A 26,963-nucleotide genomic window follows, 5' to 3' on the forward strand; every position below is an offset into this window, starting at 1 on the left:
TGTGCAACAAATGTCAAAGATTATTGTGAATTATGGAAAAGCCAGGTATCTCAAATTAAGGAATACAGCACTCTTCTTTGTATGGAAGATGCAAATGTCTGGGTACACCAAAATCATTCCTTTCATATCCATCGCGGCTATCTGGGGCCAGCATCCTGCTTTTGGTTTTTCACATCCTTAGTTCCTCACTCACCATTCACTGTAGAATATCAGCAGTCAACAATTGCTGGATTGCAAGCATTGTTCTCCCTTTTTGAGCACTCTTGGGGCTCAGAAATTCACATCTGGAGGCCCAAAATCACCAATGGCTGCGGCATCCTTGTTTACTGATACGGCAGGGAATACTCCATTTCACATGTTGAGAGTATTTCAAATCCAAAAAAGGAGGGGAAAGTGGATTGTTCACTGATCATAGGAACATGTAACTGCTAGAACTCATTTTTAAACTCGTCTCTATTGATCAATGACAGTTTTGTATGGGGACCCACATGTGGTACTTTGACTTAAAAGTTTGGTATGTTTGGTCTTTGTCCCAGTTCCTGACACAGAGCTCCTAAAATCCTTGGGATTTCTATAAGTGAATAGAAATTATGGTGTCTTTTGTTATGTCAATGAGATGCCTTTTAGAAAGCCCCTAATGGGGCTGCTTGCCAGGGGAACCAGCCCTGTGATTAGAGGGTTGGAATTTCCAGTCTAAACCCCTCATCTCCAGAGAAGAGCTGGAGATTGCATTCAATTACCAATAGCCAATGATTTAACCAATCAGGGCTGTTATGAAGCCTCTTTAAAAACTCGAAAGGACAGACTTCAGATAGCTTTCATGAACACGTGAAGATGTGGGGAGAGTGGTGCACTTAGGAAGCATGGGAGCTCCATGCCCCAAGTACCTTGCCCTCTGTCTCTTCCCTTAGGCTGTTTCTGAATTACATTCTTTTATAATAAACTGGTAATGGAAGGAAGGGGTTTCCCAGGTGATGCAGTGGTAAAGAATCCACCGGCCAATGCAGCAGACGCAGGTTCAATCCCTGGGTCAGAAGATCCCCTAGAGAAGAAAATGTCAACCCACTCCAGTATTCTTGCCTGGGAAAACCCGTGGACAGAGAAGCCTGGGGGAGATACAGTCCATGGGGTCCCAAAAGAGTCCGACACAACTTAGTGACTAAACAACGACATTGGAAGCGACTATTTCTCTAAGTTCTATGAATCACTATAGCAAATTAATTGAACCTAATGAAGAGTTGTGGGAGATTTAGCAAATTATAGCCAGTTGGTTAGAAGCACAGGTGACAACCTGGACTTGGAATTGGCATCTGAAGCGGGGTAGGGGTGCAGTCTTGCAGGACTGAGCCCTTAACCTGTGGGATCTAACATTCTTTCTGGGTAGATCATGTCAGAACTGAATTGCTTGGTACTGTTGGAAAACACCCACACACCAGACGATGCCTTTGGAAGCCAGCCCCACACTTCTGAAATTGGCTAATTAGCAACAAATAGCCTTACTCCAGTGACCTCAATTCCTTGACTGATGCTCAACAAATCCCTAAAATGCCCACTTCTGAAAAATTGGCCAACCCTGAACTCCAGTTTCTCCCAAACTCTTAATAAAATTAGCAGGAGAGGGGCACCAGTAAGTCCATCAGAGAACCCAGCAGCGCACAGAGAGCTTACACGCTTTCATCCTCCTGCAGTCCAACTCTCTCACTCTGTATGAGCACCCCAGCAAATTCTGGGTAGAGACATCCACCTGAGTTTACACCTCGGCTCCCTTCCAGCTATGTGACTTAGGACAAGTCACTCAAACGCTCTGAACTTGTTTCCTCTACGTATTTCCAGGAGATCAGGATACAGCACATGGTCTGACTTGCCGCCTTCTCTTCCAAAAGGAGCTACATGATGTCATTAAGTCAACAACTGGCCTTCTCGACTGCATCCCTCGAATCCTTACAGCCAGATCTCAAAACAAAAATGCACACATAAACACTTAGCAATGGTGTGCTAAAGTAATGACAATCAGCATGATGGACTAGAAAGATTCTGCCACCTCCACTGATATCTTTGTGTACAGTGCTGCACCTCCTTAGGGACAGTTCTTGGATGAGTCCCCATAATGCCCAACTCTCCAAAAGGAACACTCATCTCCAGCTGAGTCAGTATCTTTCTGGCCTACCATGTATAATTGATAAGGTGCCACTTAAACCCAATCACCATAAAACTTTCCATCCAGAGATCCTCCCTAATTCTTCAGTCTGTTGATTTTCTATTTATTCCAGTCCCCTCTCTGCACACTTATAAAATTTGATTCTTATGTTCTCAATTTCACATAGGAATTCTGCCTCAACATACAATTCAAGTTAATAAAGATAATGATTAAACTGAGAATCTGAAAATCAACCTTGATGGGGGGAGTATAAGGTTTGGAAGGATTTATGAGCACTTTAAGACATGCAGAATAGGTTATTCAAAGGCATCTATTATTTTATGGAGTGATTCTGGGAACTTATGTGATGAAGTAATAGTTGCTGTCATGCCCAACTCTCTGCGACCCCGCGAACTGTAGCCCACCAGCCTCCTCTATCAATGGAATTCTCCAGGCAAGAATACTGGAGTGGACTGCCATTCCCTTTTCCAGCAGATCTTCCCGACCCAGGGATCAAACCCGGGTCTCCTGCATTGCAGGCAGATTCTCTACCGTTTTGAGCTCTAGGGAAGTCCTCTGTGAAAGGATAACCCTTATCCAAATCCTACTTTCGAGGTAGGATATGTAGGAGCCAACAAGTAATGAAGCCAAAATAAATAATAGGCCATCAAGAGGAAAAAAACACAGTGGCTTTCAATATACTATTAGAAGTTAGACCAAAACTCTCTGGAGAGTTAGTTCACTGGTAACAAGTACAGCTGCAGCTCTCTTTAATCATCATACATTTATCTAAGACTTCTACAGAACACTAGTTTGAATTTCAGATATTCAGATTAGGCAATTCTGAGATGTCTCTGCTGGAAAGTGTCAGAGGGAAAACCAAACCTCTTCAGCATGCTTTCTCAAGGCCAGAGTTCTTCATAATCCACTCTCCAGGGAAGGACTGCAAAAGAATTTCCTTCAGAGGACTGAATACATTTCTTTGGGAGAAGAGATTTACATTTTAAATGATGTTTAAAAAAATTTTCCATTTAATTACTACAGCCAATTTTTGTTTTTTCAGTTTCCAATTATTATTCTCAGCACAGGCTACTTATCATAATTTCTCAGCAAGTACACTTCTATACATGGGATGATTTTATTTTTTGTTAAGGCAACTGAAGATAAATGTTAGGAACCAATTCGAGGAGGGGGTGGAACCCAAAGTATTTTCTGTTGAATGTGCCAGAAGTGGTGAACATGCCTTATTTTGGAATACCTCCTGCACCACAAGCTTAGCTTAGGTACACAGGGCCAGAAAGTTTGATGTATTGTTTGCTCACATGATAGGTTTCTTTTTTCTTTCCTTTCTAGCTATAACAAAGTTCCAAGGGCAATTCTTTTCTAAAGGAATCACAAAAGCTTTTCTCTAAGCTTCTGCCTAAAAGTTATTCTTCCCACCAGAATTTGGGAAGAACATTCAAACGAGTCATTTCAGTATGATGTAACCAAGTCACAGCATCATGGGAACTAGGTCCTGCCTTCCTATAGGTTCAAACAAATGAAGAAAGTTCAGAAGGAGCAGTTTGCCACCTCACTTCTGTAGCCTTGGGGCTGACTCGATGATACATGAAATACTTTAAAACTACTGTGTGTGCTGTGCTTAGCTGCTCAGTCATGTCTGACTCTTTGCGACCCCATGGGCTACAGCCCGCCAGGCTCCTCTGTCATGGGGATTTTCCAGGCAAGAATACTGAAGTGGGTTGCCATGCCCTCCTCCAGGGGATCTTCTCAACCCAGGTAGAGAACCCAGGTCTCCCGCACTGCAGGCAGATTCTTTACCGTCTGAGCCACCCAGGGAAGTCTAAAACTACCTTAAGGGATTTTTTAAGAGAAAGCCATGAAAAGAGAAAAATAAACAAATCAGTTCTGAAACCAAACACAAATAACTTTTTTATTTATGGGGTATCGTTTTACATCAATTACATTAAAACCTAAAACCAGTTTGCTGTACTCAAGTTAGGTGGCATAACAATATTTCAGTTAAGCTGGGAGTCACAGGACTTGCACACGTTTATGAAGGTGATGCAAATACTGACGACACGAAGCATTCACAGTTACAGGTTAGCTGCAGTTCACTGACAGTAACCCCCGAGAGAAATGACTTCATGAAAAGAAGCAACCCACATTTTGGTCTCATTTACAGACACCCAACAATTTAGTTGGTCAATGGATTCTATACATTTATTATACAACATATGAAAGAATAAAAGATAAGGCTTACAGAGGTATTTTAGCAGTTGTAAGAGTAAAAACCAAGGGCACAAACTAACTTTTAAAGCTTTCTGTATAAACTTCAAAAGCACTGTTAAGATGGAGACTGAGAGGCAACAGAAGTCTGTTGTTAATCCAGATCCTAGAAGTCTGTCTAGTGAGCTTTATAAAAACTTAGTTCAGAGGTCATGCTTCAAATAAGCTGCACGTAACATTATAGAGGGTGATTATGGCAAATCAAATAATGCAATTTCCAACCTACCGCAACAGTCAACATCTAAAAGTTGGATTCCGTTATCACAGAGTATTGCAACGTGGAGGCCAAAACACGATGGAAAGAAAGAAAGGGTGGAGATGTAGGTGATAAAGAAAAACCAGAAAAAGGCACCCTCGTTTACTTATCATTTGCCCATAAATAAGTGCTTGGTGACTGCTCAACTTATGTAACTTAGGGAGATTTTTATGAAAAAATATCTTATTACTTCTGGCTCTTCTTCCCCTTAAAAATAACTGCATAAAATCACAGAAACCAAGGGCAAGCACGCTGCAGTCACAAAGATTTATTTTTCAAGGGAATTCAGAGATTATTTGGCCTTTTCTAAATAGGCAAGATCACCCTTCTGGAATATTTACTTCCATGTTACACATCATGAAATAATTTTTGCTTGGCTTTTCCAAAACCCCTGTCATCAAAATGTTCACTGTGTGTTAAAATGTAACATTTTCCCTGTAGCCACCCTCTTATTTTGGGATTAACTGTGCTTACTGTTAAAAAATTTTCCAGTTTGTTACAGTACCTTTGAAAATAATTTCATTGATGATTTCTATTTGCTTTAAACAAAACTAGAGTTGATCGAATTTAAGAACTGCTGCCTTTAAAGTGTGATTTGTTAACTTCATGGGATCCTTTTGAAAATGAATCAAGTTCTCCACAGATTGGAACCTGCCTATAGCCAGTCACCAATGGAGTTAACAGGCACCCGTCGGAACGGAAGCCCTTTCAACACGCTGGTCTCAGGAGCTGTGCTTGCTGTCAACGTCTTCTGTTCTTTTCAGGGATGAATTTGTGCAAATTGGTGTGAATGTGTAAAGTAGAAGGGGAGTCTACAGCTTCTAAACAAGGAATGATTAAGTATGCTTAATCACTACAGAGTTTTTCAAACTTCTGGTTTATTTCACAGCAAACCAAACCTTTCTATTTGGTAGAAAAAGGAAGTGAGTTTCATTCTACCAGATCATGATTTTGTATATGCACACACACTGTATATACACACAAAATTCCTGTCTTTGGTGGTTCAGTTAGGGAAAAACAAAATATGAAAATCTGAACACTGTTTGCAAAGAAACTGTGAAATCGTGGTCAAACAGTAGCATTGTCTGTGTGCTTTACTCATATAATGCCGTTAAAAGGTTCACATTTGACCCAAAAGGTTTTGGGGCCAGGTTTTGAAATAATCTGAACCTCTTCCAACTGTCACATGTTCAGTCATGGATTTTGCTCACAACTATGCATTTTCTTGCTCAAATGCACCACTAGCTTTCACTTGGTTGAAAGTCATTAGACTATTGTGTTCTCACAAACTTTAGGGACTAAATTAAGTCATTCAATAGCACCAGAGAGTTGAGGGAGAAGCATGTTTTTTGTACATTTCCTTGAGAAGGGCTAAGACAAGAAAAGAAAAAAAAAAAAAAAAACATAAAATACAAACCTAAAAATACCATCCCATTTACTCCTGTTTCTTCACCCACATAAATAATGGCTATCACCTCTCTGTACATATTACTCAGGTAATGACGAGCGGCCCCTCCAGGAAAGGTCCTACCGTGTAATAGAGTTTTTAGCTCAATGCTGGTGGTGTCGTGTCCACTGCCTGCAATGGACATTCTGCCAGGAAAAGCCTAGCATGAAAGAAACAAAAAAAGGAAAACAAAACAAAACACCTCTCACTTACAGTATAGTTCTTCCCCCCACCCGCCCCCGCAAAACTAGAAAATCAGACACCATGAAAGCTTAACTAAAATTTCAAGCCACAACTAAAAGTGCTCTGCAGTTATAAATTGCCAGCAAACCATTAGGTTTTCATGGAGGCGGCAAAATAAATTTTACTTAGAATGGCATAGAAAGCATCAGCAGACCAAACACTGACTAGAAGAATGCAAAAGGAAAAAAAAAGCACTAAAAAAGTGTACAAGGGTTTAAAACCAATGGGGAAAAAAGGTGCAATTGTAATTTGTTCATCTGTACCTATATTCAAACTATGACAGCTTTAACATTAGAAAATCAAAACCTATATACTGCACGGTGGAAATGATGTGTGGCATGGTAAGGGTCTATATGTTCAATTATTCTAACTTGCATCATTTCAAAATGCTAATATTTAAGTAAACCAAATTAGATTTGGCATAACGCCTCTGAAAAGTTACGACTCCCACCTCCTTCCAAAGTTGGCCTCTTAAATAATAAGGTTAATTCTGGCAACATTTGCATATGATAACAGCTGTTCTGTCTTATATCTGAAATGCTACATTTTGAGACCAAAGAAAAGTGTAATTGGGTCATTTGAAAAAAGGGACTAGAAATATGCCACAAAAATTATTTTACAATACATTTTTGCAGAAATAATCTCTAGGTGAAGCTTTGTCTTTTTATACACATATACAAAATTTAAACAGCAATATACACATAATCACAGTGAGGACGCTGGCAAATTCACCAATCTGTAGTGTAAATACAAACTGCAAAGCAGCCTTCCAAGAGAACAGTGCCACACAGCAAGCAGAGCTGGCCCATTCAACAGCAAACACCGACGCGTCCCTGCCAAAGGGAGACCGTGCGAGAAAAGCAGCATGCGCTGGGTACAAACAGCAATTTATGGCTAATGGTTGACATAACTGTGGTAACAGTGACTCTCTCGCTGCTATGCATAAAGTCCTAGGACATCTGTTTGTCTTTATACCACTCCACAAACTCGTCCAACAAAACTGGCCCTGGAGAGAGAGAGAAGAGAGGCAGGGAACAACACAGCTATGAGACTTCTCAGAGGCTGAGGAGCAAACGTGCGGGGGGCAGGGGGAAAACGACACCCACCCAGTACTTACATGCTCCATCTTCATCGTAGTTGCTGAGGTCAAGGTTAATTGTTCTGCTAAACTCTAGCACATTGCACCATTGGTCTTTATTAATAACTTTATATTTTGATTGCTGGTGGAGGAAAAACAATATGAATTACTGACACAACAAATCAGACAGTTTCAACTGCTGTGACAATCAACTTGATAAAAGCTCATGAAGGTTATCACTTTCCATTTGAGGTGTGTTAGGCACCATTCTAGGAGAAGGGTGAGAGATAGCGAGAGGGGAACTGTGGATGACAATTTTCATTACAAAAATATTATGGGGGCTCAACATAAAACAACAAGTGCATCGAAGAAACACAACTTTACATCCCTAGGAGTGAAATTTCTAGATGGCAAAAGCCCTTTTATGTAAAAGAGGGATAATATCCATTTCACAGAGATGTGGTAAGGATTAAGGCAGATAATTTCTATAATTTATAAAAAGCACTTTATTGAGTGTGTGGCACACAGTAAGTGCTAAATAAAGAGTTGCTCCCATTAACAGGCCCTGACATGAACATCATGCTTCCTGTCAAGCTGTGAGCTAACGGCACATGCCGCCGTGGGTTTACTCAACGAGACCTTGCTAAGTGCTGCAAGCACTCTCAGGACTAGGTGGTCCAGTCACTGAAGAGTTACTGTTCTGATAATTAAAAACTTGAGTCTGATCATAAAAGGACTAAGAACAGCCATGAAATAGTTTTTCTCTTCCTCCCAGACAGGAAAAAGGCCACATGCATATTTCAAAATATAATATCCCTGTATAAAAATCTAAAAATAAAACCCAGTCTGATAATTCTTAAATCTTTGCCACTAAAATTGGGAACACTGGAAAACAAAGCAAGTACCTAAAAAGCAAAGAGAGTTGAGCCAATGGTTTGGAGGATGTAAACACAAGAAAAGCTCAAATGAAAGGATTACTGGGTCCTTTTAAAAGAAAAATGCAACCTGGTGTGAGAGAGAGAACAAAGCACAGACTATAAACTTTCTAAGCAACTAAAAGCAAAACCCAGTCACTGAAACAGTTGATGGTGCTCCTGGAACTGTGTGAAGTCAAATCTGCTGTAGTCTTTCAGCTACAGAAGGACCTTCACACCCAGCCTTAAATTCTTCCCAGGATCCTGAGATCAGGAGCCCATTGCTACTCACTTTCCAAATAAAGCTAACATTTCTGAGGGTTGTCAGAGAAACTGGAAGAGATTACTGGTAAATACGGGCTGTCATGTAAACAAGTGCTTCTTATGTTAAAAACTTGTTTTCATACCTTTCTTCAGGAATCCCAGTTAGTAATGTTAAAAGCAAATTTTAATAACAGTTCTCAAAGAAGCCTGTCAGAAGTTTTTCTGGACCATTACACCAACAAGTTGTAAGGAAGATTATTTCAAGAGTGAGGCTGGAGTCAGTGTAAAGTCCAGGAATTTCTCCAAGATCCAACACCCTTATCCTTTCAAGGAAAAAGCAATTTTTAAAGGGGTTTGGGGACTGGAGGGCAAGAAGGAGGCTATATATGACAACCCAAGTAACTCAGACTTTCACCTCAGGTTCTTCCAAGTCTTAACAGTATTACATTGGCATCAGAGCCAGTTCCTAATAACCAGCAGCTCAGAATTTCTCTCATTAATACTTAGAGCAAACAAATGATAACAATGGAGGGAAGTGCTGGATTATTTCAAACACAAACGTGAAGAAAATTTAAACTGCAGGAGATACCAAATGAAGGAACTGGCCACTGAGACTGAAGTTTCTTGGAGATAAGAGTAGGTAAGGACATGTTACACAGACTGAATTTAGTGAGAGAGTGGATGGCTGTTCTCCAACCTTCACTTCATAAAAGTGGAACTTCATCTAAAGCCACAAAATAAGGTAAATCTTGTTTTACTCTTGTTATAAAAAGCAGGAAATCTAAACACAAACAAAAGGGGGACAAGAGAGGAAAGGCCAGAGCTGCGGTGTCTGGAGCATTTGTAGGGGGCCGGGGCCATGTGCACACACAGGGATGCTCGGGACTCGGGAACGTGCTCAGGGGCAGCCAGTACGTCGCCACAGTTCCTACAGGCAGAGAAGTATGACAAACAGAAAAGTACAGAAGAGGATCGAGTAAAGTTTACTTGGTAGTTCTAAGCAAGCAAACATACATTCCATAAAATAACAATTTAGTACCTCTAAGAATTGGTGAAAAACTGGAAAAAGGGGCCAGATTTTTCCTAGTAACAGTCCCAACATGCACTTGGCAGTGTTTATGTCTAGGCTTCGCTGGTCCTTTTCCTGTTTAACAAACAAAAACAAGGATGAGCCAGGTGCCCCCAAACAATCCAAATTCCTATTTCACTTCAGTGAGGAATTAGTAAACAGTTCCTGTATCATACACCATAAAAACCCTGAGTCAAGACTAAGGTAGGGGGAGGGGAGGTGGTCAGACATAATGGAAGGGTTAAACAGTTTTGTACTCTAGAGTTTTACTGTGAGAAAGAGTCATATCAACTGAATGATCACCCTAATCTATGATTATTTCATGGGATATGATTGTTATCTGTGATTATTTCTTGGGATAAATAAAAATCCATAACTCAGTCACTAGCTGTTTGACATTTATGATTATTACCGACATCATAATTACTGATCCCCAAAACCTATAACTTAACTACATAGAGTTTAAAGGTTTCAAATTTCATGCTTAGGAATCAGGTTTTCTTGAAAAAAAATCTTTCTTCCACCAATTTTATTTCACTGGTAAATGCTTTTTTTGCACCTAAAAATGATGGAGTTCAGTGGAGCTCCTAATGAACATCGGGGCTCTGGAGAACCTTCCATCCCCCACCTTCGGGGAAAGCAGTATGTCCACCTGTCTACCTGCCACAGTGCTTCTTACCTTAGATTTGCTGCACGCGACATCTCCTAGCACAACACCCCTAACTAACAGCCAGGTGAAAGATGACATTGCATGAGGAATCCAGAAAAGACATTTACATAAGCCTGGGCAGATTATGGGCAGATTAAGCTCCTTCTACTTATATTTACAATTAAGAATGTTAATTTCTCACTGATCTTTCTTACAAGATTCCATCTGGGAACTAAAAAGTGGGCAGTTTCTATGTAAAAGGACAGAGGACCTGGGACCTTGAGTGGTAACCTTAGACATCAAATGGTAGCTAGCCTCGTCATGGTATCTTAGTTTCAAAGAAACTTTGCAAAAGTATCTTTCTACAAAGGGAGAAAGTGCCTGGCTGTTTCATGTGGAGTGGAATCTAAATGTTCACCAGATTAAGGGAGGATGCATGACCCCGTGCCGGCCACATGTGCAGCCACACACACCTCCTGATAAAGCTGTTACCTCAAGTTTTCTAACAGTGAAGTGCTCTTGAGTACAAGGAGAATTTCTGGCCCTGACACTGATTTTAAAGTAAAGGACCTAAACAATACAGCAAACGTAAGCACCTCACTCAATAGCCAACAATGGAGATGTGCGACGGGTCTGCCTTTCGGCCCCAGTTGTGCGGCATGACGGCCATGCAACCACAGGCCGGGTCAGATGGCTCTCAGTCACCCGGCCCTGTCCTGGCCACACAGCTTAAGTCTGAGGAGGGCTCCATAGTTCAGGGCAAGCAGGGGCCTGCCCTCTACAGCCTGTCCTGCCCTCCCCTGGCCACGTACATCACCCTGCTCAAGGGTGCAGGGCTCACTCCGAGGAGAGGACGACAGTGGGAAGGGCACCCTCGTGGGGGCCCCCCTTCTGCCCCCGAGCCTCGTGGAGTGTTGCATTGCATGGCTCATGCTTCTGCAATGCACTGTGCAAGGAAACAGAAGACTTCCTCTTGTCCTGTCACGTGGGTGCAGCAGCAGCAGCATACCCCACTATGGAGCACCCTCCACAGTCCCATGGAAGAAAACCAGGGACCTGCTGAAAACGCACGCGGCACCACAGGACCGGGCCCCAGTTGAACAACAGCTCAGGCAGCGCTGGGCTGAGGGCATGGACGCTCTGGAAATGCTCTCCCTCTGAGGAGCCTGTAGTCGTTCACTAGACCTAAAGTCGCCAGTCTGGCCCTGATACACACTGTGCCTTCTTCCAACACCATCCACGTCCCCATCACAATGGACATACACTAAGGTGACAGAAAAGAAGATACAGAGGACCTGGACAGACTCTTGGAAACAGTGCAACCATCTGACAAACTGGTGATCATGAAGGATTTCAATGCATGTGTTTGGCAGCGATGCCAAAACATGGAGGGAAGGCATCAGACTCACAGGGCCGGAAAGCTGAACAGCACTCACTCACTCCTGCTCTGCCAGGGTGCCAGCCAGCAGCTCGCAATCACTAACACCATCTTCTGCCTAGCAAACAAGAGAGAGATATTATGGAGGCACTCGCGATCTGAACAGTGGCATCTCGCTGATCACCAATGTTGCCTGTGGGGAGATGTGAGGCTACGTGCAAATGACCATGACTGCAAACACTGCGGATTCCTGGGGACAGCACAACTGAGAGATCCCAGAGCAAACATCTACGAAACAGCAAAATGGAGACACGCCCGGGGGTTCTCTGACAGTGATCCTAATGGCATTCTCAAAGGTGTTCCCAACTAAGTGAACTGAATCTCCCAGGATGCTATGAAGCAGCCATCAACACTGAGTGTTGTTGTTGTTGTTTTTTAAATCACCTTAACAAATCCAAGGAATACAGCTAAAAACATCTAGAAGCCCTTCGAAGGAAATTCAAATAGTTCGCTGTCAACACTGACCCTGTGACTCTGCTCGTGGAGCATCAGGGTGAGAGAGGCAGACTTCAGCATCTCAAGGTCAGAATCTAAGCAGCGAGTACCTTGAGACAGACTGTCCAGAGTCAACCAGCACCCCCAAAGGCCCCTCAAGGCTAAGGGGAAAGCAGAAGAACTGCTCTCCCTGTCCACCTCTCGACCCACAATGTGCAGGTATGGATTTCACGGCTTTCATTTTTCTAAGACAACAAAACAAACAACTTTCATTGTATCCATCAAATACTAATAGGAACCAAGCAGGCTCCACACACACACACCAAAGACCTATTAACCCCCTACAATACACAACTAGATTCTGCTTTGTGGTCTTCCTTAAACACATATTTTTAAAAGCAGTTACAGATGTTATTTGCAGCTGTAAAACCAAAGGATCCTACTCTGAATATTCTAAAAAGCTATGTTTCGTTTATGGAACGAGAACGCACTCCTCAAGCTAAAGACTATTAACCACTAATGGAGTGAATAATGAAGTTTTATCAAGTTCTGATTTGACATTCAACTTTGAAAACAAATAGTGCTTTTGTTTATGTAAGACTGTTCAAATACAGGTCTTCCTGTAAGATGTGATAGTTAAGCTTTTTTTTTTTCTTAAATGGCACAGGTGACACAAACTAAAACAAAATAATTAATCAACTGTAAATATGTAAATATAAATATTACAAAAATGATTCTCCAAACATCTAGGTATTCAGACACGCTATGTCACAGACCTCTGTCAGATGACCAATTTCCAATTTTCCCAAAGTTTTAATAGTACTTGAAAAAGGGGAATGCTGAATTACTAAAATTATAAAGAAAAAAATCTTTAACATTAAAAAAGACATCCATAAGATTTCGGGAGAGGCTAGAATACATAAGAAACAATATATAAGTGCCCATGATCACAAACATGTTGATGGTGACAACCAAGAAACTGGTGACAATTTACGTGAAATCCAAAGGCTGTCACTGAAGACCTGTAATACAGGTCACAGAATTTTTATTTGAAACCATGGGGATTACAAAATATAAAGAGACAATGCAGTCTTCCTTATCACAGTTCAACAAACATAAGGCAAAAACAGAGTGCTAAAGAACATGAATCAATGTGGTTGTTTACAAAGCTGAAAACACAGCAAATCAGTTTTCTGAATGGGAGTCCTTTTTTTTTTTTTTAATTACACATTAGAAACAAGCAAAAAGGTCTTAAAACTCATGAGTGCCCTCTCACTGGGAAAAGTGAAACTAAAACAAGATGCTTAGAGAATTTACCCAGCCTAGTTCTCAAATAATAATGTTTGCAAGGCAATTACTTAATTAAGCTCAACTAGTGATACTTCCTTTAAAACATAAAGAAAAACAAAAAAGATCTTTCAACTGGCACAGCTTTTCCCCAGTCATTTTATTTGGTATAGATTCTATTACTGTACTCTTGGAAGATAAGATATTATTTGAAACCTGAGGTTTGTGTGTGTTAGTGGGCTTAGTCGTGTCCAACTCTTTGTGATCCCATGGACTGTAGTCTGCCAGGGTCCTCTGTCCATGGGATTCTCCAGGCAAGAATACTGGAGTGGGTTGCCATTTCTTTCTCCAGGGGATCTTCCCGACCCAAAGATTGAACCCATGTCTCCTGTGTTTGCAGGCAGATTCTTTACTGTCTGAGCCACTACGGCGTTACAAGCACCTGAGTAATGTCAATGAAGAAAAATTCAACCACTATTTCTAATTTTATGGCTAAATTTTATTGAGAACTGAACCAGCAACTGTTTTAAGTGCCTTATACTCAATACTCAAGTAATGCAAGAGGCTATTATTATATGCCTATTACGTGAGGCATTATTATAATCCCCAATGTATAAATAAGGAAACTGAGGCCCAAGAGTTAAATGACTGTCGATAAGAGCTGGGTCTGCACTAGGAGTCTGATTCCAAACCTGAGCATTTCATCGTATCTGCCGCCTTCTCAGCTCTTCAGAGTTCAATTCACTTTACAAACAACTGCTGAGCAAATTCAGCAATAACCAAAGGGTAACCTTAACGGTAAAGCCAACAAGATGTTCACAGGAATGAACCTGGGATTAAATGACCATATATTCTTCTACTTCTGTCCTCACCCATGCCTGCCTTCTGTTTTCCTCATAATTTACAATAAAAGTATAAGAAGTAGTGAAGAGTGTGTGCCCGTCTATGTCTGGTATGTTGTGGGTTGTGTGGAGAGGGAAACCAGACAAACACACTGGTTAAGAAATAAGAACTGACTCAAGTTAGAAGAGGAAATGAATCAAATGGTCACAGCAGATCTCAGGTTAAAGTTGGACAGAGTTCTCTGGTAACAGGGTGTTGAACACAAGACCCAACAAAATCTTCCTCAGCAAATCCTATGAGTAACATCCACAACCATTCCACTAGATGGAAGTGACTTAGACATTAGCTCTAACATGTGACCTCCTAGCACCTTCCTGAAACACCTCAAAAACTAAATAAAAGCACAGGCAGTTGGAAAAGTTGGGTGCATCACGGGACAGGCTGTGAGGACTAATTTCTAACAACAGATTAACCATAGCAGGATCACCTCTCAAGAAGGCGGGATTCCCACTAGTACCTTCTGCCTCCACAAAACCCTGTGAGACAACTTCTTAAAGCTTCACTGCAAGGGCTGAAAAGCCAGGACTCGCCCCTAAAGAAATCTCCCAGCCTTCTCTTGCTCACTGCCCTTCTTCTCTCTCACCCCCCAAAAGCCCCCTTCTACCCATCCAGAAGCCTCTCTGCCTCAGTCACTCAGAAAGCTCCACTCAGCTCCCATCTCCCCACTGAGCCTAGAAACTTCCCTCAGTCCTCCCCATCATTCTCGCCTCCCTGCACCTAGGCTGTGGGATGCGCTGCTGGAAGGCCTCCCACAGTGGGTCATCAATTCATGGTGTCAACTCTCAGCCAGGCTAAGATGCTGTCGTTCTCAGCGCCTCACTCAGCCCAACATTCACCCTTCTCAGAACCCCAAGAGGCAACTCCATCTGTGGCTTTCAGCACAGTACCTTGTCTTTGCCCCAGAGAATACAGAAAAAGCAAATTTAACTGATATGTAAGAACCAGCATCGGAGCAACCAAAAATATCACTCTATTTAGTCTTTTATCTCATTCTCTTTGTCCCATCTTATTCTCACTAGGTCCTTTTAAAGGAATCAAGCCAAAAATGACTGTTTTACTTAAAGGAATCCAGACAACATTTGTTTATAAAATTTATATTAGGGGAAAAAACACTAAGCATAAAAACATTCAAGACAAAATTCCACTTGCAGAAGAACTGGCCATTTCAGCCCAAGTCTCTATCCCCTCCCCTTCCTGAAACAGGACCCCACAGGACAGTGGCAGTTTGAGTCAGGAAGGTGGTGTGGCTCAGGGACAGAGCTCAGGCCCTCATGCTGTCCCCTCCCCTCTGGCCCTCAGTCTCATCATCTGCACAGTGACAAGACTGAACCCAGCGTCCTCCACAGTTTCTTTCAACTCTTAAGTGTCGCAATTCTCTGACATCTGTAAGACTATATGTAAGCTCAAGCCAAAGCAAACTTAGGAGAAAATTAATATAACTTTACAATCAAGTGCTATTTTTAATTGGCTACAAGGTTCTAAGGTGAGGGGGAAAACAAGCATACCCTTAGGACTATAATTTTGGTGGAGAGATGTTAAAAATGGGTATTTTATCTTTTCCTGGTATTTTACTATAGTTTCTTTCCAGGTATATTAAAGGGTGAAGTCAAAGTGTAAGTTGCTCAGCTGTGTCTGACTCTTTGTGACCCCATGGATTATAGCCCACCAGGCTCCTTTGTCCATGGGGATTCTCCAATCAAGAATACTGGAGTGGGTTGCCATAGCCTCCCCTCCAGGGGATCTTTCCAACCCAAGGATTGTACCAGGGTCTCCTGCATTACAGGCAGATTCTTTATCAACTGAGCCATCAGGGAAGCCCCAAGAATACTGGAGTGGGTTAAAGGGTAATTCAGAAAATTTTAAAAATGCTACTGTGTGGGTCTTTGAGAAAAAGAAATGAGCCCCCCAGTGACACCAGCAAACTGTCTGGAGGTGCTTTCCAGGCTACAGCGAGAGAAGGGGGAACCCAACCCCAGCCCAGTGGAACCCCAACTCACTAAACTGGAAAAGACAGTTTGTGGATTTCAAGGAGGCATATAATTTGTGGGGCAAAATACCAGCGAGGTAGAACTGCACAGAGACCTGGGGACCCACACTGTCTCCCCAGTTGCTGGCTGAGGACTTGTCTTTGCACATGTGAGAGAAAACCGCCTGAGTCGGGGGAGAAAAACACTGGAGAAGAACTTGCAGAAATTCCCGAGCTCACACGGGGCTGGGAACAGCCTGAATTCTCAAAATACACAGGGCTTTGGGTGGAATCATCAGGAGGGTGTTATCTTCCTGGTGGGGTTATGTCATCCCTAGACTGAGGCTGCTCTGGACCAGTCCTTTCAAAGGAACAACATGATTCCAAGTAACTTAAATACATACCAGGAAAAAAATTTTAATCCAACATTAAAAGGAATACAACAAATCCAAGCAACCAACAACCTAAAACACAATACTCAGCATCCAATTAAAAAACAGAAAAAAAAAACTATCAGGAATACAAAGAAGCAGTAAAATATGACCCATAACGAAGATAAAAACTTTAACCAGAGAAAGAAATAAAGACATGACAGATATGACAGAACCACAGCACAATGCTGTTAAAACACCTGTCATAAACACATCCGAGAAGTTTAAGATGGTAGAAGAAAATATTATCAAGATGAGAGAAATGGATATAAAAAGTCACAAACAGAATTTCTAGAGATGAAAAATACAGCATCTGAAATGAAAATATACCAGCTGGGGTGAGCAGAAGAAAAGATTAGGATTAGAAGATACAGTAATAAATATTACCCAAAGGGAAACAAAAAGAGAAAACAAAAACAGAAAAACCTGAACATAGCCTCAGTAGCTTGTGTGACAGTACCAAGCATCTAACACAAGTATAACTGTAGCCCCACAAGGAAGAGAGAGGGAGAACAGGAGAACTACTTGAAGAAATAACAGCTGAGAAATTTCCCAGTTTAATACAAACTGTTTAAGTTCAAAGGCCTAAAAACTCAACAAATCCTAATCAGAGTAAACATAAGGAAATTATGTTGAGGCACACCATAGTCAACTTGCTGAAAATCAGTGAAAAGAGAATAAAAGCAACCAGAGAGAACAAAACAAGACACTATGTTCAAAGGCATTATGAATGACATCAGACTTATCATCAGAAACTCCACAAGGCAGAAGACAATGAGAGCCAGCATGAAAGCGCTAAGAGAAAACACGGTCAACCTAGACATCTTTATCTAGATAAGTACCTTCTAAATTGAAGGCAAAATAAAAGCTTAGAAACTCATCACCAGAAAATCTGTACTATGAGCAATGCTGAAGGAAATTTTTAGGCAGAAGATAAATGATACCAGATAGAAATATGGATCCACACAAAGAGAAGGAAGCACAGACAAGTGGTATATATCTGGGTAAATATAAAAGACATTTTTGGGACTTCCCTGGTGGTCCAGTGGCTAAGACTCTGTGCTCCCCAACACAGGGCCCAGGTCCAACCCCTGGTCGGGGAACTAGATCCCATATGCTACAGTTAAAAGCCCATATGCCGCAACTAAAGATACTGCATGCTGCAACTAACACCCAGTGCAGTCAAATAAATAATTTTTTTAAAGTTGCTTTTTTAAAAAAAGACATTTTTGCTTATTCAAAGCAAAAATGGTATCAATATATGCTATGAACTGAATGTTTGTGTTCCCCACTTCCAAGTGATGGTAATAAGAGGTGGGGCCCTCATGCCTGTGGAGGAACTCCCCTAAAACAAAGACTGTAGAGAGCTCCCTCCTCCCTTCCACCACGTGAGGTTACAGTGGAGACACATCTACCCTGCCAGCACGATGAGCTTGGACTTTGCAGCCTCCTAAACTGTGAGAAATAAATTTCTGTTATTTATAAGCTTCTGAGTCTCTGGGACTTTGTTAAGCAGCCTAAAGAGGCTAAAACAATATATTGTGAGATGTGTAACACATGTATAAGTAAAATGTGTGACACAGCAGCCTAAAGTACGGAAGGGCAAGATGAAAGTGTACTGTTATAAAGGCTCTTACATTATACACGAAGTGGTATAATATTATTGGAAGATAGACTGAGAATTTAAAGATGTGTACTGTAAAGCCTGATTAATCACAAAAAATAACAGAGATACAGATAAGAAGACAATAGTGGAATGGAATGATAACAATGGAGTCTAAAAAAATCCAAAAGAAGTCATGAAAAGAGGAAAAAAGAAATAAACATAGATGAGACAACAAGGGAAATGAACAGCAATACAGGAGATGTAAACTTAACCATATCAATAAACACATTAAATGCAAATGGTTTAAGCATCTCAGGACATGTACTGGCAGCCCCAACTATGCATATGCTATCTAAAAGAAACCCACTTTAAATATAAAGACACAAATAGGTTTATAAAGGATGAAAAAAGACATATCACATAGACTTTACTTAAAAGCAGAAATGGCTATATTTCTATCAGACAAAGTAGACTTCAGAACAAAGAATATTATCAGAGATAAAGAGAGACATTTCATAATGCTAAAAGGTCAATTCTTCAAGAGGACTTAACAATACTACATATATCTAAATCTAGTCTGAAGCCTCAAAATACGGTGAAATGAGAAAAGACACAAACAACAGAAGTAATTACAGTCAGAGAGTCTAATATTCGTCTCTCAGCAAATAATACAACAGTAGGCAGAAATCATTAGGATGCAGAAGACCTGACCACTACTACCAACCAACTTGACCTAACTGACATTTATACAACATTCTACTGAACAGCAACAGAATAGTCATTCTTTGCGGGCACACATAAAATATTCATCACAGCAGACCCATTTGGTCACATTTCAGACCATATATCTAGCCTCCATACCTGTTAGTGGACTGAGACTACACAGAGCATGTTCTCTGACCATGGCAGAATTAATGATAGATTATGTGGAAAAATCCTAGTAGTTGGCAAATAACACAACACACTTCTACATAATCAATGGGTCTAAAACAATCACAAGGGAAACAGGAAAATATTTTGAACTGAATGCAAATGAATATTTAACACCTCAAAACTTGTGGGATACAGCTAAATAAAACAAATTCAATAACAAATTCATCTTAGGGCATATTTTAGCTGAACTGAATCTATTTGGTAATGATGTGGCTGTTATTCAGCATTACATAACGGGGCTTTACATAATGGGGCTTAATTCACTGATATTTATTGATACTCTCCTTAAAAGGCAAAGATTTTTGCAGGCTGCTACCAGAGATAGAACAAAGAAAACACGCAGTCCCTTAAACTGTCAGAAAAAATGCAGGCCTGGACCTAAACTCCCAGGCCAAGCTAGAGGGGACATGAGGGCCATGTAAGTGATGATCCTATGTGATGGTGGAGCCAGGCGGCTTGGTCCAGAAGCTGGTGATGGAGCAAGCAGCAGGGATACAGACAAGGCTCAGACAGCGCTTGGCATGACAAAAGGCAGGGGCAGGTGGCAGGTTCAACAAACAGCTAGTTCATGGTCAGCAGAGCACAGACATCTTGTGGAAGGGGAAGCCTGGATGAGACTGGACTGCAATGGCCTGGGAGAACCTGGAGATGGGACCTGGAGCCAGAGCCTGAGTGTGTAGCCTGAGTAGGTCCTGGACCTACTGCTGAGCAACCAGGGGGCCCGAGTTCACCCCACTCCTTGGTGAAGGAGAACGAAACCATCCCATGCATCACTCAGCTGCTAGGGAAGCAACTGTGATGTCCACACGGTGACTGAAGTGCTATGTTCACATGGAGGCGATGGTGCTCATGGCTGAAGGTGGACAAGTGGCCCAAGGCTGCGGGAAGACGGACCAAGCCCTGCTGGTATGAGTGCCTGGTGAGAAGGGAGAGGGCGTGGACAAGAGGCCATGGGAGCAGTGCAGGCCATGAGCCCAGCCTCAACCCCAAGGATGTAGTAGAAGCTCAAGAGAGAGGCAACGGAAGGAGCCTGTGTGACAGACTGAGAAGGGGACAGACAGCCAGGTTGAAGGAAAACTGAGCCCAGTTCTAAAGCAGTGGATATGTGGGGAAATTTCACTCCCAAACAAGGAAGTTAGAAAATACAGTTGTTCTGGTGAAAAGGCAAGATGCTTCTAAACAAAACTTCAGCCATATGATAGGACACTGCTGACTCAGGGAAGAAAAAAATCTTGAGAAGGAAAACATTTAATCCTGGAAACTATGCATCTACTCTAAAAGCATCTGACCAACAACTTCTAGATACAATTATATAAATGCTATTGAGTGAAACACTGCATCTGCGTTTGACAGTATCACTTCTAACATCTATATATTTTCATGCATGTCCTAATTTTATTTGAGGCTGCAAAAATTTCACACGTGAGGACACCACACTGAACTTACTGCTGTGCTGCAGGTGCACCAGATCTCAACAGCAAATAAATTTTTGGCTAAACTAACAGAGCCAAAGTGAAGAAAAAGTGAAAAGATCCACATGGTGGATCTTTTCCTTACAAAAAAAAAAAAAAGAACTGTTACTGAGTTCTCTGCTTAAAAAATAGAAATTAAAAAAAATTACCAGTCAAGAAAGCCTAATCGCCGGAACCCACCAAACACACAAACAGAACAGAAAACTACCATCCTGCAATAGAGCATAATCATTATGTACCGGCCGTGGACAGTGAATGAACACAATGCCAAGTGGTGCCTCAGGATTTACTCACTACCTGTGGTGACCAGGCTGAAAAATACAGCTTTATTTCACTCTGGTAGAACCACCATCACAAACTTGGCCTGGTTCACTGTGTGACAAACAAGATGATCATTTTTCAAAATGATGACTAGAAACTACATTTGAATCCTGCCCATTGAAATTAGCTTACATTTGCAATTCAAATGATTTCCAGGTATGATCCAGCACCCCAAGTGAAACTGGCCTCGACCTGACTACCTTATTCCAGGAAACTCAATGGGTGAAGGTTTACTGTTTCGTGAGAAGGAAAAGCTTTTCCAAGCTTACCTAAGAGCTGTTTAGAACAATGTCTATGATGTACCCCTTTACAATTACTTCTAAGCCAATCACATGAGCTATTAAAGGCCTGTCACTAGAGCTTTGTGCTGACATACTACATTCTTGCCCAGACTCAGCTCGGGTGGAAAGTCTATGTGTAGAAGAGAAATTCTAACTAGCATCCTGGGAGTAGCTTACTCAACTTCCTTGCTGTAGCATGTAAAACAAACCTCAAAAGGCAGTGAAAGGGGGGAGGGGGGAGAGAGAGAGAAACATTTGGATAGGATCCAGAGGACTCACCCGTGCAAAGTCAAACGCATATCTGTAAATAAGTTTAAAGTTTGTAGAATCATTTAATAATGATCTTAAGTAATCCAAAGTATTTCTGAGTTTTTCTGTTGTATCACATCTAGAAAAACAGAATAAAGGCAAATTATAACCTGAGTTTTTTCTGACGTGGGGCAGTAATATAAAACACAATCCCAAAAGACAATAAAAACTCTGGAGTTGGAACACGTCCACAATGAGCTTTTTTCCCTATGCTTTTCAAGAAATGTCGAATGTACGGAAAAGCTGAGGGTCCTGTAGATAAGCACCCCCGTGCCCATTCCCTGGGTCCACCATGAACACTGTCATATCTGTGCTCTCACATACAAGCACTTTTTTCTGTGCCTTTTCAAAGGAAGTTGCCCACATAATGCCACTTTACTCCTAAATGCCTCAATGCCATCATCACTCTTAATATCCTAGAAATGTTAACATGTGACTCACGTGCAGATGTCCCAATCTTCCCCCAGCTCCTGTTTTCCATCAGAGATCCAGTCAAGGCTTATGCACTGCTCTCAGGTGTCTATCTCCTTAGTTTCTAGAAGGCATCCTGCCTTTTTTCTGTCTTTCTTGACAATCTCATTTTTGAAGGGACCAGATTAGTTGTTTTGCAGAATCTCAGTTTGTCAGATAATTTCCCTATGATTACACTTAGATTAAGCACTCATGGTAAGAACACTCCATGCTATGTGCTTCTCCTCCCATGAGGACAGTCCGTTCCATTACTGGTGATACCAAGATGATTCATTTGGTGAAGGTAGTACCTGCCTATCTCCACTTAAAGGTACTCTTGGCCCCTTCTAAATGGTGTGTAACCTCGAGGATGGTACCTTGAGACTGACAATCCTGTTCCTCAACAACCTATCACCAGGTGGGTTCAGCATCTGTTATGATCCCTGCCTAAATCAGTTTTACATTTGAGGATGCAAAATGGTGATTTTTCTAATTCTATCATGCTTTTACACTTACAGGCCGGAACTCTTCTATAAAGAGAGCTCCTCTCACCACCCTTCTTGGTTTCGGACTAAAGGACTTCTGCCTTTTACTCAGGGTTATAATCTGTTACTGTCCTCATTCTTCATGGTGCACAACCGTCCCTCCAGTGTCGTTCTGACACGTCCCCACCATCAGTCTCTGAGCGCATCCTCGCTTTCTGACACAAGATATTCTAGTTCACCTAGACTTGAAATCAGTTATTTCTCCAGGAAGCCCTGGTGATGACAACTTGTTTTCACAGGTAAGTGACACACTGTTTATTTCTCTCGTTCAGTCACTCTGTCGTGTTCAACTCTTTGCAACCCCATGGACTGCAGCACGCCAGGCTTCCCTATCCTTCACCATCTCCCGGAGCTTGCTCAAACTCGTGTCCATTGAGTTGGTGATGCCATCCAACCACCTAGGCCTCTGTCATCCCTTTCTCCTCCTGCCTTCAATCTTTCCTAGCATCAGGGTCTTTTTCTTAAGTAGCATCACAGTCTTTTTCCTAAGTAGACTATTTGGATATTGTTACAAGCTAACTTTCTGTTCCTAATACTAGCCTTTAAAATTGAGAACCAAGAGTCATCATTTTCACTGGCAATATTAAAGATTTTCAATGCTGGATGTGTTTCTCTGTGTTTCCCTATAGAGCTTTTACTTCCTACCAAGTATAGATAATACATATTACAAGTATTAACAATGCAATGATTTTACATACTTTATTAAACCAAAATATAGTTCATTATAGAACACACTGATTTATTTTCAGCACTAAAATTGTGAAATTTCTGCAATTTTTTTGTAGCCATCTACAAAAAGCTTCCCATGATGTACTGAGATGATAAAATATCTAAAAGTCAAAAGTTACAGTAAATGTTTCACATCTGAGTTTACAAGAATTTAGAATATCCTTGATTTCTTTGAAAACTAAAAAAGATTAAAATTAGGCTAACTTTAGAAGTCAGAAAAGGCTTCTTTAAGGGACTGACTTGTAAGGTGAGAGCTGAAAGATAAATGGAAACTAGATGTTTTTGGAGAGGAGGACCTTCTAGATTAAAGGAATAGTATGCATAAAGGTCTAGCAGCATGCCAAGCCTAAAGACTAAAAGAAAATCATGTGACTAGATAGAGTAAAAGGGAATATGGTCCAAAAAGAAGCTGAAAGAGAAGTAGGGCCAGACCATAAAGTTTTTGTGGTCCACAGTGGGGTTTTTTGTTTGTTTGGTGTTTTCTTTTTTGAATACCTAGAAACAATGGAAGCTACCTCCTATCATGAAAGTTACCATGATCAGGCTTCCATCTTGAAAAGCCTACTCCAGATCTCTGTGGAAAAAGGTTAGGAATGGCAGGGCGGGGGAGACACTGAGTGACAGCCTAGTTAGACAGTTAGTGCCAGAACCCATAGGGTTCATGGAGGCTAGAAGGATGCAGGAGAAAGCAGTGTGTGGGAACCTGTGAGGCAGGCGTAGGAGCAGAGCTTACTGTGTATTGGGCTCTCTGCTCTACGTTTTGATTTTCTTACCATAGATATATGAGTAATATTTTATTAGTAGTAATATGGGGGAGGAGTAAAGAGAAGGGAAACAGCTAACCCCCAAACACCTAAGACTGGAATTCCCCTCTTCATTTGGAAAAAAGGTTAAGGACCAAAACCACAGGAAAGCGGCCAGATTTGGGCCAGTTGGTTTAGTTTAGTTCTGCCCAGTGAAAGGAAGAAGAGTAGTTGCTTGTTTCAGCAGATCCTAGAGCAGGAACCACTGTAGAGCTGAAAGAAAACAGTGCAGCCGCAAGGTGAACGTGGAGTTTTACAGCGAGCTGCGGAGTCAGTCCAGCCGACACTGGAAAGATGTCCTGACACTGCAAGACGCACAGAGCCGGTCTGGAGAGTCACACGTAAAATGCCCAAAGCAATCTTTTACTTCCTGTGTCTATTAAAGAGAGGTTAGAGATGATGCTGTCAATAACGAGTTTAGTGTTAGTAGTAGTCGTTTAGTCCTGTCCAACTCGTTGCAACCCTACGGACTGTAGCTCACCAGGCTCCTCTGTCCATAGGATTCTCCAGGCAAGAATACTGGAGTGGGTTGCCATTTCCTTCTCCAAATAAAGAGTTTAATCTCCTTTAAAAGGGGCCTGGTCCCATAGAGCCCGTGGACTAACCCCCACCAGGGATCCAGGCCTCGCTGAGTCACCCTGTCTGAACCGTACGTTGCCATCTAGTGGCCACTCAACAAGGTCATCTGCAGACAGCTCCGTTCCAACAAAGATGTGAAGCAACAGGCTTGGCCTGAGACTTCGAAAAGCAGCCACATCATTCAGCCCATTTCCCCCAGCTTTCCTGTGTACCACATACAAGAATGAGGCAGTCACAGGGTGACAGTGCCGTGCTGCTAAGGGGCATCATATGCCACAAGAAAATATGCACATTTTGTGGAATCACTGCTTATTTGAACTGTGCTGCTGAAACATAGTCAGAAGTAACAAGAATGAGGATAATCTTCAAAGGTTATACACTCAAAGGTAGTTCTTTCTATTACCCAGGAACAGCCTTCATCCCTTCACTCAGTCAGCCCAGAGGTATTTTTCCAGCCCATCATCAGTTCTATGCAGTTAGCTACAAGGCTAACATACTTTTTTGGTTTTGTTTTATTTAGCTTAAATACTCTATAAGCTTAATTCATCAGAGGTAACCTTAAACCCCCATGCTGGAACAAGACAAAAAATAAAACAGTCAATTAAAACAAGAGCTGGGAATTTCCTGGCAGTCCAGTGGTTAGTACTCTGTACTTTCACTGCCTGGGGTATGGGTTCAATCCCTGGTCAGGGAACTAATACCCCACAAGTCACATGGCAGGGCCAAAATAAGAGCTGTGCCTTCTTTAAGAACCATCGCAGGAGCGTGGAGATAAATGTTCTCTTCCCTACCAGCTGCTGTCACTTCTTCCAAGAATCACAAAATACAGCCCTGGAGAGGCCAAGCATGCAGCTCCTCCAGACAGCGTCCAGGAGACTGATTTCTGGGTGCCCCATATTCCATCGCTTCAACCTTCTTGGTTTTAGGGACACTACCAGAGACATCCAGGAAGTGGCAGATTCAAAACTCCCTGGTTCTAAAACCCCTGGGCTTCCTATTTCTAGCATGCACCCACAGTACAGTAACTTCAAAAAAAAAGTCTTTTACGCTTTAATTTCCTCTTGAGTCCAAAAAAGTTCACTTGACAGGTTTAATAAACCCAAAATGAGAAAAAAGGAAAAAATTCCAAATAGAAGACAAAATAGATCATTCAAAAGATGGACTATTTTCCATCTTTAGAAGACATAAAAGACTGGCCTCTGAGTTTTCTTATTTATTGGGTGCAAATACCTTATAAATACAAGTAGCATAAACAGAAGTGACCTTATTACTTTTGGATGTTTTGGCTGAACACTGCTTCCAAGCTCCTACCTCAAATGGACTTTGTCTTGTTCCTGGCTTTTGTTTCCCCAGGACCTAGAATTCCGTGCTTGGCACATCACTGCCACTCAAATATTTGCTGAACAAATGATAGATTTAGGGAGGCACGAGGGAGAGGGGGGTGGAAATTCATAAAACTTGAAACTGCACTATTTTTGAACTACAAAGAACCTTAGAGGTTATTGTAAGTAATCATCTTCACCTCACTGATGAGGAAACTTACTCTCAGAGTTTCACATCACAAAAAGGAAGAAGATTCCTCTTTTTTTTGCAGTGAATCAGGTTTGTTACTACACATTAAATCTCAAGGACTGAGTGGCAGCACTCTCTGGGAATCCACCTGCACCACTTGTGTCACACAAAGCATCAAGCAGAGTTCCCAACAAAGCGCTTGTGGAGCACCCCCTACCCCGAGAGCATACACGCAAGGCTTCTTTCAGGAAACCGCAAAGTTCAGTTCCCAAACAACGTGATCCTCAAAACATGAGCAAGGCCTTGCACTGGGTAATATTCTTCTGTAAAGGCAAACGTAAAAACAAACCTAGAACTACATAAAAATGGGAAATTATACCCTCTTAAGACAAATGAAAATGTGCCTGAAAAAATGCTGATGATACCTCCTCTAAAGCCTTGAATAAAATCTTGATTTAACCTTGCATTCATCATTACAAGGGTACTTAAAAAGGAGCAGCCATCCTGTGTTCTATCCGGAAAGCAACAGAAAGAGGCAGCGAGGAAAACGATGCAAGAGTTAGTAGGCTTAACATCATGAGGAGATGTTTCTCAACAGGACGAACACAATCCTATGA

The 26,963-nt window shown here is 41.6% G+C and overlaps 1 protein-coding gene across 9 annotated transcripts in view; it reads right to left on the reverse strand.

Moving 5' to 3' along the window:
* Nucleotides 1-4,043: 4,043 nt before the first annotated feature.
* Nucleotides 4,044-26,963, reverse strand: part of DCUN1D4 (defective in cullin neddylation 1 domain containing 4) — an 81,609-nt gene continuing 58,689 nt past the window's right edge. For 7 of the 9 annotated variants that reach the window (XM_086405814.1, XM_086405815.1, XM_086405812.1 and 4 more), the window contains 4 exons: nt 21,699-21,807; nt 9,668-9,772; nt 7,490-7,592; nt 4,044-7,378 (listed from right to left, as the gene is read on the reverse strand). In XM_086405814.1, the coding sequence (XP_086261940.1) occupies nt 7,323-7,378; nt 7,490-7,592; nt 9,668-9,772; nt 21,699-21,807 (373 nt within the window). In that variant the 3' untranslated portion in view covers nt 4,044-7,322. Of the gene's footprint in view, nt 7,379-7,489; nt 7,593-9,667; nt 9,773-11,755; nt 11,843-21,698; nt 21,808-26,963 lie in introns of all 9 variants that reach the window. The other 2 variants (XR_015165428.1, XR_015165427.1) reach the window with 1 other exon arrangement.

This window comes from Bos grunniens, chromosome 6 (assembly GCF_055505025.1).
Source record: "Bos grunniens cultivar Pamir isolate PY7600 chromosome 6, Bosgru_T2T1.0, whole genome shotgun sequence".
Taxonomy (NCBI): domain Eukaryota; kingdom Metazoa; phylum Chordata; class Mammalia; order Artiodactyla; family Bovidae; genus Bos; species Bos grunniens.